The 12308-nt window shown below is 41.0% G+C and overlaps 1 protein-coding gene across 1 annotated transcript; it reads left to right on the forward strand.

Annotated features, from left to right (window-relative positions):
* The first annotated feature begins 1001 nt into the window (after positions 1-1001).
* Positions 1002-11309, forward strand: LOC115783672 (protein NLRC3-like). Its single transcript, XM_030734608.1, has 5 exons — positions 1002-1131; positions 1260-1531; positions 1811-1994; positions 3401-5198; positions 11129-11309. Exons 1-5 carry the CDS (start codon positions 1002-1004, stop codon positions 11307-11309), a joined length of 2565 nt encoding a protein of 854 aa, XP_030590468.1.
* Positions 11310-12308: the final 999 nt, after the last annotated feature.

Consider the following 12308-nt stretch of genomic DNA (forward strand, 5'->3'; position numbering starts at 1 on the left):
ATTGTTTTTAAATATGTACAAAGTGGATATATCAGTTTAATCCAAAAATTATAATGCTAGTTTTCCTCCCTCTGAGAAGGTGTTAGACTTTGGTAAAATGACATATAACTATGTATTTAAAGCAGTCAGATTGCTGCCATTTTTACTGTTAATTAGAGTATTACAATTGTTGCATTTTGCAGTGTTTAAATGATTTTTGTCTGTATCTTTTCACTACAGAGGAAGATGCCGATAAAAAAATGAAGCGTAATCTGAAGATGATAATTTGCACTAAGTATGAACAACAGAGTAAGCAAGAGAACGACACAGAACTCTGTGTACAAGGAGAAGATAAAGAAGAACTTGTGCAAACCAACTATGATGATATGTTTAAAGTGCGAACAGTGCTAACAACAGGAGTGGCTGGTGTTGGTAAAACATTTCAATCAAGCATGTTCATGTATAACTGGGCAAAAGAGAAGACCTGCAAAGAGATCGACTTGGTAGTGTCGTTACATTTCAGTGAGCTGAATAAAGGCGACATTCAGAGTTTGGAAGATCTGCTCAATGATCACTTCAGAGCTGTCAAAAAACATGGAGTTCTCTCCTATGATGAGTTTAAAATACTTTTTGTCCTTGATGGCCTGGAACAATGTAAATTTGAACTGGATTTTACAAACAGCAAGGACCTGGGCGACATGAAGAAACCAGCAGATTTGAGTGATGAGACGAATTCCCTGATTTTGAATCACACAAATGATATGAATAATTCATCGGATTTGAGTGACGCAGGTGACGTCAGTCAATTACAAGACTCTGGTGATATGCATAATTCACCGGATTTGAGTGACGCAGGTGACATGGATCAATTACAGGACTCTGGTGATATGCATAATTCACCGGATTTGAGTGACGCAGGTGAGATGGATCAATTACAAGACTCTGATGATGTGAATAATTCACCAGATCTGAGTGTCACAAATGAATCAGCAGGTCTGACTGACATCAATAAAAAAGCCTCAATGGATGAGCTGCTAACAAACCTAATCAAGGGAACTTTGCTTCCTTCTGCTCATCTCTGGATCATCTCTCAGCCTTCAGGACTCGATAAGATTCCAACTGATTATATCCAGAAAGTCACCAAATGTCAAGGTAATAAACAAAATTTGTCTTACAAAAACAAAGTATTGGTTTCTTTACTTGAGCAAACTTAAATAACTAAATAAAGATTAAGATCATTCATGATACATTTATCTTTTTATTTCATTCTATCGTTTCAGAGACCTCAGAGCGATGGAAGAAGCTGGTGACACATCTGCATGAAAGACTTCTTAGAGAAAACAGTCAGCCTGAAGATATGAACCATCCTAACCAGAAAAACACAGAACACATCATGAGAGAAGACATCACTGCAGAGGTCACTGATGAACAGAAGAAGAAACAGACTGTGGTGAAAGTGAAAGCAACATCTGACATCTTTAAAGATGGGAATGGAGAAAAAATCAGGACTGTGCTGACTGTTGGAGAGGCTGATATCGGAAAATCTTTCCATGTACAGAAATTTATGAAAGAATGGGCAAAAAATACAAACCCTTCACTCTTGACTTGGGTTACAGAAAAAGCAAAAGGTTCATTTGGCAAAGTGAACGATAATGAACTAATCATATTTCCATTCAGCATCTTTAAGCTGAATTTGATTAAAGACCAAGAATTTAGCTTAGTGGGTCTTCTCAATCATTTCTTCAAGGAAAACAAAGAATTTGTGATCACTAGGTTTTCACAATTCACAGTTTTGTTTGTTTTGGATGGAATTGAAAAATTTGAGTCTCAGCTTGACTTTGACATCAAGAATCCTGTGACTGATGTCAGTGAGTCAGCCTCAGTGGATGTGCTGCTGACAAACCTCATCAAAGGAAACCTGCTTCCTTCGGCCCGAGTGTGGATAACTTCCCGACCTTCAGCTATCAATTGGCTGAATGCTGACAAATTAGTTTACAGGAGGACAGAAATACGAGGTAAGATTATTGTTGCAAAGACTGTGCCTTAAAATGAAGTGCAGCCAAGTACCTTTATAATCCAATGCTATCCAAAAGTCTGGAGCTGCACCCCATTTTTTTATACAGTTATTGAAAAATAGATGCAGCAGTTTTTTGAAACATGCACAAACCTCTATGGAATTCGAATATATAAGACAGCAACAGAGTCTAATGAGCTTGATAGTCAATATTTGATATGACCACTTTTATTTTTCATCACAGTCTAAACTCTCTTAGGCAGCTTCCTTCTAATTTCTTTAACCCCTTAACTGGCAGCAAAAAAATCACCTGACAAAAACTACATAACGCCTTCTGGTTATTATTGGCTCTGAAAAACCCATTTCATAGCCTATTAATCGGCTGCGTCTGGTCCGCGGGCCGAATGAAGTGCATTTATATGGCAGGCTAGACCCGCCCATTTTGACTGACACCTCATTCGGCCAATCATGTTAAGAAATGGGTTTCCCAGAGCCAATAATACTCAGAGGGCGTCACGTAGCTTTGTCAGGTGATTTGGTGCAGCCAGTTACATGATTGGCCGAATGACGTGTCAATAAAAATGGGAGGGTCTAGCCTGCCATATAAAAGGGACTACAAACGGCCCGTCACCGGGCCCTTGCCAGTTAAGGGGCTACGTGTCAGGAATAGTTCTCCTGGCTTCTTGAAGGACATTCAAAGCTCTACTTTACATTTTGGTTGCTTTTTGTTCTCTGTGAAGATGATCCCACACATCTTCAATAAGTTGAGGTCCCCACTCTTGGGAGGCTAATCCATGACTATCCAGTTATGATTTTATTGTATTGGCAGTAAAAGCATAACTGAGATCTTCCTAATGCTGCAAAATAAAGTCACTGTACTTTCTAGTGCTTTAATATCATGCTTTAGATGGTATTGTATGGTGGATCAAAACACATCACTTACATTTTTTAAGAACACAGTACACACCAGATATGTCAAGATAATAGCTTTTTTGGGATCACCTTCATAGTGCCAAAATAAAACTTTTATGCCTGTGAAACTGTTATCTCTGGATTTTTCATAGATTCATGTAAATAAATGGGAACAAATACTTGTGATAGGCTGCTGTGTCTGAAGTTACAATGTAAAATTGGAAGTTGCCTGTTATATCTAGACACAGCATTGGTTCATCCCTTGAGATTGGTGCGTTTCTCAAGTGGCTTCAAAATCAAACGAAGACAAAATCATTGAAAATGAATGTAAAAGCAGCCATTGTTCAAAGAAAAACTGAAAGACCACCAGAAAGCCTGGATAACTATTGCACAAGACCATTTTAAAATATACTGCTATTGTTGAGAACAACAAAAATGAGCAGTGTATACTTGTATTATTTCTGTTGAAAATAACTTTAAAATGTTTTCCTACAGAGAAACCTGATATTACAAGTCATCGGAACCTCAAATCTCATCTGAAGGACCAGTTTACCTGCGTGTCTGAGGGCATCGACAGGCAGAAAGCCTCTGCTGTTCTGAATGAGATCTACACAGAGCTCTACATCATAGAGGGTCAGAGTGAAGAAGTCAATGATCAGCAAGAGACCAGACAGATTCAAAATGCAAAGTTCAAACCAGTAAGAGAAGAAACAGCAATTAAGTATAACAAGATCTTCACATCTGTTGAAAATAAACCAATTAAAACGGTGATGACTCTTGGAGTGGCGGGCATAGGGAAAACAATCACATCAATGAAGTACATGCTGGACTGGGCTGATGGTACAGACATTCAAAACATTTATTACATATTCCCACTTCCTTTCCGGGAGCTTAATTTGAGAAGAGAGGAACAGCAAAGTTTTGAGGAACTTCTTCATCAGTTCTTCCCAGCTATGAGGACCTCAGAAATATCTGACTACAACAAGTACCAAATTCTGATTGTTCTGGATGGCTTTGATGAATGCCGCCTTGATCTTGACTTCAGTGAAAGTAATAAATACATCGATGTGAAAGAGTCGACATCAGTGAATGTTCTGCTCACCAACCTCATCCAAGGAAATCTGCTTCCTAAGGCTCAAATCTGGATCACCTCCCGACCTGCAGCATCCAACCGTATTCCTGCTGATAAAGTTGACCGGGTCACAGAGGTGCGAGGATTCAATGATGAGCAAAAGGAAGAGTACTTCAGGAAGAGGTTTAATGACAAAAATCTGGCTGAAAATATCCTCTCTCATGTAAAGAAGTCAAGGAGCCTTTATATCATGTGTCACATACCAGTTTTCTGTTGGATCACTTCAAAGGTTCTTGAGGAATATGTGACCACAAACCAAGAAGGTGAAATGCCCAAGACTCTGACTGACATGTACACATACTTTCTTTTGCTGGAGTGCAGACAGGCTAACAGAAAGTACAGTGAAGATGAGACACGTGAGCGCTGTGAGACAGATGAATGCTGGAATGAAAGAAACAAGGAAACCGTTATATCTTTAGGAAAACTAGCTTTTGAGGAGCTCGTGAAAGGAAACTTTCTCTTTACTGAAGAAAACCTGACACAGTGTGGTACTAATGAAACAAATGCTGCTGTTTTTTCTGGGATAATCACTCAGATCAAACGAGAGAGTACCTCCCTGTACCAACAGAAACTGTTTTGCTTTGTCCATGTGAGCATTCAGGAGTTCTTGGCAGCTTTCTATGTGTTTTACATATTCAATAACAAAGGTGAAAATCTGCTTACCACCCCCCCTTCAGTGGTTTCAGGCTTGCCTGCATCAGACTTCTACAAGAAAGCAGTGGACAAGGCTTTAGATAGTAAACATGGAGACTGGGACCTGTTTCTTCGCTTCCTGCTTGGCCTCTCACTGGAGACCAATCAGAAGCATCTGAAAGAGCTGCTGAAAGACAACAGAAAAATTAACAAAGAAACTAACAAGGAGACAGCTGAGTACATCAAAAAGAAGATCAATGAAGACATCAGTGATGCAGATAAAAACCTCAATCTGCTTTACTGTTTGAATGAGCTGAATGACCACTCTCTTGTTGAAGACATCAAAAAGCAACTGCGATCAGGAACACAGAATTTTGAAGATTACTCTGCTGGTCAGTGGTCTGCTCTGACTTTTGTGCTGCTGACATCAGATGAGAATCTTGATGTGTTTGATCTGAAAAAGTACCGGAAATCAGAGAAAGTTCTTCTGGGAATGATGCCTGTGGTCAAAGTCTCCAAACGTGCTTTGTAAGTACTTTGGAGCCCATTAGTTTCTTCACAGAAACTAATGGGCTCACAATAACATGGCATTCACAGTTGAGGGTTTGTAACAACTTGCCAGGTTTAAGGTACTTCCACATGTCCTTCACTTTTTAGACTTTCATATGCAGTCTAGCATCTCCCATAAATTCACATATAATGTCAAACAGTATATGTGTATACTGTATAGTATAAACAGTTAATAGTAAAATCCAAAGGGGTGTGGGGTAGGTAGCTTAGTATTATCTATGTAGCATTTTTTTAGGTAATGGCAGATTTTTTTTTTTATAGTTTTGGCTGTGTAAACCACCACAGTAAATTTGAAATCAAACAATCAAAATGTGATTGACGTGCAAACTTTCAACGTAAATCCAAGGGGTTTAATAAAAAATTTTATTTAGTAATTACACATTATGGATTGTCCTTTATTTTCAGAGGCTCAAAAGTAATTGGATAATTGACTGACAAGCAGTTTTATGGTCACAAAAAGACCATGAAACTGCTATATGAGAGATGACAAAGCCTTTAGGAGTAATCAAATCTACAATCTGGTAAATTAAAAAAGTAAATGCTTGATGAGTACTGCAACACCAAAACTAAAGTTCATGATAAAAAAAAAAAAAAAAAGATCCATAAGTTACTACATCATCTGTCAAACATGGTCGAGGCAATGTTATGTCAAGGGCATATATGGCTGTGAGTGGAACTGGGCCACTAGTAGTTTTTGATGATGTGACAACCGTTAGAAGTAGCAGGATGAAAGTGTGCAGCCACATGCTGCAGAACTAATCGAACAGTGCTTCAGAGTATAAATAGATAATGATCCAAAGCCTCTGGGTTGCAAAAATAAGCCAGTTTCCCAAGGGAAAAAAAGGATTTTTTTTAGTTACCAAGTCAGTCACCTAAACTCCACCATAGAGAAGATGCTTTTTGTGTTTTTAAAAAATTAAACACAAAACAAAAGTCAAAGATCCACAAAACAAGCAGCAACTGAAGGCAGTTACAGTAAAGGCCTGACAGAGCTCAAAGGAGGAAATGCAACATTTGGTGATATTCGTGGGCTCTAGATTTCAAGGAGTCATTGACTACAAAGGTATCCAAGTATTTCTGGAGCTAGGCCTGGGGAGGGAGCTCGAGATAGAGTGTCCAAAAATTAGACATGGGCCCGCTTGCTGTAGGCCCACCACCCACAGGAGACATTGTAGGGATCAGATGCAATCGTGTTGGGCACTGGCCAAGGGCGGAGGCCTTGGTGGACTGATCCCTGGCTATCAAGACTGGCTTTCGGGACATGGAATGTCACCTCTCTGGTGAAGATGGAGCCTGAACTGATGCGTGAGGTTGAGAGATACCAGATAGATATAGTTGGGCTCACCTCAACACATGGTCTGGACTCTGGAACTAGACTCTGTTCCAGGCTTAAGTTGCCCTTGATGAAAGGCAGTGAGCTGGGATGGTTATTCTTGTATCCCCACGGCTTACTACCTGTATATTGGTGTTTTCACCAGTGGACGAGAGGGTTGCTTTCCTGCAACTTCGGGTAGGGGAACAGGTCCTGACTGTTGTTTGCGCTTACACGCCAAATGACAGTTCAGAGTGCCGACCCTTTTTGGAGCTGCTAGCAGGGTGCTTGAGGGTACTCCATCCAGTGACTCCATCGTCCTACTGGGAGATTTCAAAGCTCACGTGAGCAATGACAGTGAAACATGGAGGGATGTGACTGGGAGGAACAGCCTTCCTGATGTGAACCCAAATGGTGTTTTGTTATTAGCCTTCTGTGCAAACCACAGTTTGTCCATAATGAACACCAAGTTTGAACATAAGGGTGTCCATAAGTGAATGTGGCCCCAGAACACTCACAGGTCAATGAGCGATTTTATAATTGTATCAGACCTGCGTCTGTATGTTCTGGACACTTGATCCAACTGACCACCACCTGGTGGTCAGTTGGATCAGGTGGTGGGGGAGGATGCTGGACAGACCCAGCGCACCTAAACACATTGTGAGGATATGCCGGGAGAGGCCACAGTCTGTGAGATCTTCAAGTTCCACCTTAGGCGACAGCTTCAACAGCATTCTGAGGGAGGCTAAGGCCACTGAGTCCGAATGGACCATGTTCCCCACCTTCATTGTTGAGGCTGTCGCTCAGAGCTGTGGCTACAAGGTGGTTGGTGCCTGTTGTGGTGGTAATCCTCAAACCAGATGGTTGTCACCAGAGATGAAGGGAACTGTCAAACTGAAGAAGGAGTCCTTCGTTGGTCTGTGGGACTCCAGAGGCAGCTGGCAGGTACTGGCAGGCCAAGCGGAACACAGCTCGGGTGGTGGCCAAAGGAGAAACTCGAGTGTGAGAGGAGTTTGGTGAGGCCATGGAAAAAGACTATTGGACGGCCTCTACATGATTGTGGCAAACTGTCAGGTGACTCAGGAGAGGAAAGCGGTCCTCTACTCACATGGTCTATAGTGCGGGTGGAACGCTGCTGACTTCAACTGAGGATATAGTAGGGTGGTAGAAGGAATACTTCGAGGACCTCCTTAATCCCACTGTTATACCTTCTGCAGCAAAAGCAGAGTAATGAGGGGGATAACTTGCCCGTCACTGAGGTGGTTATTCAACTCCTTGGTGGGAGGCCCCCTGGGGTTTATGAAATTTGAGTTCCTGAAGGCTTAGGATGTTGTAGGGCTGTCTTGGTTGACATGCCTCTGCAACATTGCATGGATATCTGGGGCGGTGCCACTTGATTGGCAGACCGGGGTGGTGGACCCAATCTTTAAGAAAGGGGACCGGAGGGTGTGCTCCAAATTTCAGGGAATTACACTCCTCAGCCTACCTGGTAAAGTTTATGCCAGGGTACTGGATCCATTAGTTGAAACTCAGATTCAAGAGGAACAATGCGGTTTTTGTCCAGTCTATATGTGTTTTGTGGACTTGTAGAAAGCATTTGACCACATCCCTTCGAGGTATCCTGTGGGGGTACTGTGGGAGTATGGGGTGTGTGGCACGTTGTTGCAGGCCATTCAGTCCCTGTACAACAGCAGTGAGAGCTTGGTCCATATTGACAGTAATAAGTTGGACTAATTTCCTGTGGGTGTTGGACTTTTTAATGGACAGAATTTCTAGGCATAGCCAAGTGATGTTGGCCTCAGAATCTCATCTCTGTTTTTTGCGAATGATGTGGTCTTGTTGGCTTCATCAGGTATTGGCCTCCAGCCTGCAGTGGAATGGTTCACAGCTGAGTGTGAAGCGGATGGCATGAGAATTAGCACCTCAAAATCTGAGGCCATGGTCTTCAGTCGGAAAAGGGTGGAGTGCCCACTCCGGCTCAGAGATGAGTTGTTGTCCCAGGTGGAGGAGTTTAAGTATCTCGGGGTCTTTGCTCATGAGTGACGGGAGATGGGAGCGGGAGATAGACAGACAGATTGGGGCTGCATCTGCAGTGATGCGGACGCTGCACTGGTCTATTGTGGTAAAGAAGGAGCTGAGCGTGAAAGCAAATCTGGCAATTTACTGGTCAGTCTACATCCCTACCCTCACCTATGATCAGTATCTTTAGGTAGTGACTGAAAGAAGGATCACAAATACAAGCAGCAGAGCTTCCTCTGAAGGGTGGCTGGCCTCTCCCTTAGAGATAGGGTGAGGAGTGCAGTCATTCGAGAGGGGCTCAAAGTAGAGCCACTACTCCTCAACATTGAAAGGAGCCAATTGAGGTGTTTCAGGCATCTGACTAGGATGCCTCCTGGGTGCCTCTTGGGTGAGGTGTTCTGGGCATGTCCTACCAGGAGGAAACGCCAGGGCAGACCCAGGACACGCTGGAGAGATTAGATCTCTCGGGTGGCTTGGAAACACCTCCCCGGGTCTCCCCGGATGAGCTGGAGAAGGTGGCTGGGAAGTGGAGGTCTGGGCTTCACTACTTAGGCTGCTCCCCCCGCGACCTGGCCCTGAATAAGTGGAAGAAAATAGATGGATGGATGGATGGATGGATATTAAAAACAATCCTTGTATTTAAAATTATGTTAGTTTGTCCAGGACTGCATATAAAAATGGCTGTAATTCCTAAACAGTCAGTGCAACATTTTTGTAAAACCCCTGAAATTAAAGCTTAAAGTCTTCGCAAATCGTATTCTTCTATTTAAAATTCAATGTGTCCGTGTATTAGGGCTGCACGATATTGGAAATTAGTGCGATATGCGATATGGAGGTCTAGTATTGCGATAACGATATTGTCGCGATATTTTTTCTTTTTACCTAAAAATGCAATATACATGACCAATAAGAAAAAAAAAATCTATAAAATGTATACCAACAACAAATATGCATTTCAAATGTTGCATTTATTTAACATATAAACAAACATGTTCACATGTTTGTTTGTTTTTCATTTAAATGTTATAGTACATTAGGGCTATATGTCTTGAGAGTAATTTTTTATCTTTAACACTTACCAATTGCCAGATGCAGGCGATGGCCAAAGCACTGCACTCTGAACCAGTTGTTGACCTCAGCAGCCTTCACCACGTTCGCTCCGTTATCTGTTGTGATGGCCACTTGTTTGTGTTTGGGCAAGTTCCAGTTGTTCAAAACATCCCGCAGGGCAGCAGCAATGTTTTCACCAGTGTGTGTCTCGGGGAAGTATGCTACTTATAGGCAGCGTGTAATGAGCTCAAATTTGCATGTCAAAAAGTGCACGGTAAAACTCATGTATGGCTCAGTGGTTCGACTGGACCACAAGTCAGTAGTGCTAGCATAAAAATCCACTTCACTGAGCTCTGCCTTCTCATAAGGAGCGGCAGAAGCGAAACTATCATTTATGTTAGTTTGTGAACTTGCCTTTCGTTTGCTTGACTTTACCGGAGTAGGCTGTGGGTTTTTAGATGTTAAATATACGTTGTAAAGTTCCTTGTGGTTGTATTGAAGGAGGTTTGTCGTGTTTCCTCTTGACATAGCCACGATTTTTCGGCATGACTTGCAAAGAACTTGTGTCTGTGACTCGTCCTGTGTGGAAAAACCGTAGTCGTCCCAAATGCTCTCTGTTTTCGTCTCGACTCGTCTCTTCAATTCCCGCCATGCTTGTTTTCCTTCTGTGTGTGTACGTGCTCCCTGCGCCGCTGAGAGCATGTGCTCGCTCTGGCCAATAGCGACGCGGCACCTTCACATTTAAGGTCGCGCGGGATTGGTCAAAGTGCGGACATAAAGAAAGACGTGATTTATACATTAAATAATTAGAAATTATCACGCATTTTTTAGATATGCCTATCGCACGTGCCAATATCGCGATGACAATATTTTTTCGATATATCGTGCAGCCCTACCGTGTATAGAGGCAAAACTATAAAAACTGTGTCTTTGTCCCACAAATTATGGATGCAATTGTCTGGTAAACTGGTCTTTGAGCTGACTTAAAAAAGAGAGGCTACATAACATAGACATAGACACAGACAAACTTTATTGTCATTCAAAATTGTACCATACAGTGCGCATTAGAACAAGATTTCGTTGCTATAGGCTCGGATTAAATTTGGAGGAACTGCAGCAGTGATGTACAAATAAGTCTACCAGAAGGAAAAAAATAAGAGAAAATTACTAAATAAATAATCTAGTTAAAAATAGAGTATATGTATATACATACACACACATATACATATATACACACACACATACATATTTACATATTTATGTATAAATCTATCTACATATATATATCATACACATATACATACTATAATATATAGATAGAGATACACACACTCACACATACACCTATATATATATACACATATACGCATACATACACACGTGTCCAACACCTGACATGCCCAGATATTCCTATAGACATAGTATAAATATATATGTGGTGATAATCTACATACATAATAATGCAACATAATATCTTAACACTCTTGTGTATGTCTCATGTTCACAGGCTGAGTTGGTGTGAGCTCTCTGAACAATCCTGCAGTGGTCTGACATCCTCAGTCCTAGGCTCTGCATTCTCAAACCTCTCAGAGTTGGACTTCAGCCACAATGATCTGCTGGATTCAGGTGTGCAACATCTTGCTGAAGGCCTGAAGAGTCCACACTGTAAACTGGAAATTCTGAAGTAAGTGTGCAAAAATTACCACTGCCAACGAGTTATATATATATATATATATATATATATATATATATATATATTTTGCTATTTTTGTTAGCAGGATTGTTAAAGAAAAGAAAACAAAAAGATAAAATAGTTATGTTTCTAAGCCTTCAAGCTTGGCCCAAGCCCATGATCAGAAAATATTGCAAAAATAACCCAAACTAACTACTTGCTCATAGGTTACTTTTGCTGAGTTTTTCTTTCTAGAGCTTTGTAGAGACTGTTGACTCTCTGGATTAACCAGATCCCATCTTAGCTTGCTCTTAATAAAGTGACTCTAAACTGCTGCGAGCCACTAATGACTTTCATTAAAAACAGACATATATTACATTCGGTCAACGTGTGCATAACTGAAGCTATACCTTAACACAATTTTCATAATAGATTATTATTATCAATTATCACAGTACACATATATCCTAACCCTGAACTGGGGGAGGGGGGTAATGAAAGTAAATCGTAACATCAGTCTGGTTCTTCCTACCTCTAAAACCTCCACATCCTAACAGTCAATTTTCTCCATGTTCACAGCTGACCTTACATTACCTTGAGCAAGTCCAGCAATATGCGTTACTGATGATAGCGCCATAGCCAACTAGAAGAAAATGTAAAGGCAGTAATGGTGAAGGGGGTGCCAGAAACAGCCAAAGTATTCAACATTGTAAATACAAACGTGTTTTTTCTGAAGTAAAGTGCAGTCTGATTTATCTCATTACAGAAATCAGTTAAATGGTCTACCTTGTCTCATCCTTTATGTAATTAGGACACAAAATTGATGTGGAAATTTTGCCAGGTTTACACAAACATTCATGACTTTCAGTTGGTTTATGCAAATACATTCATTGTAACAAACTCAATGTCAAAGAGAACAGAGGTGACCACATAAGCTGATGTGATCATCCCATTCAGAAAATTATTCCTAATAAGATATACTGCTCAAAAAACTTAAAGGAACACTTTAAAAACA

Source organism: Archocentrus centrarchus, chromosome 7, assembly GCF_007364275.1.
Source record: "Archocentrus centrarchus isolate MPI-CPG fArcCen1 chromosome 7, fArcCen1, whole genome shotgun sequence".
Lineage (NCBI taxonomy): Eukaryota > Metazoa > Chordata > Actinopteri > Cichliformes > Cichlidae > Archocentrus > Archocentrus centrarchus.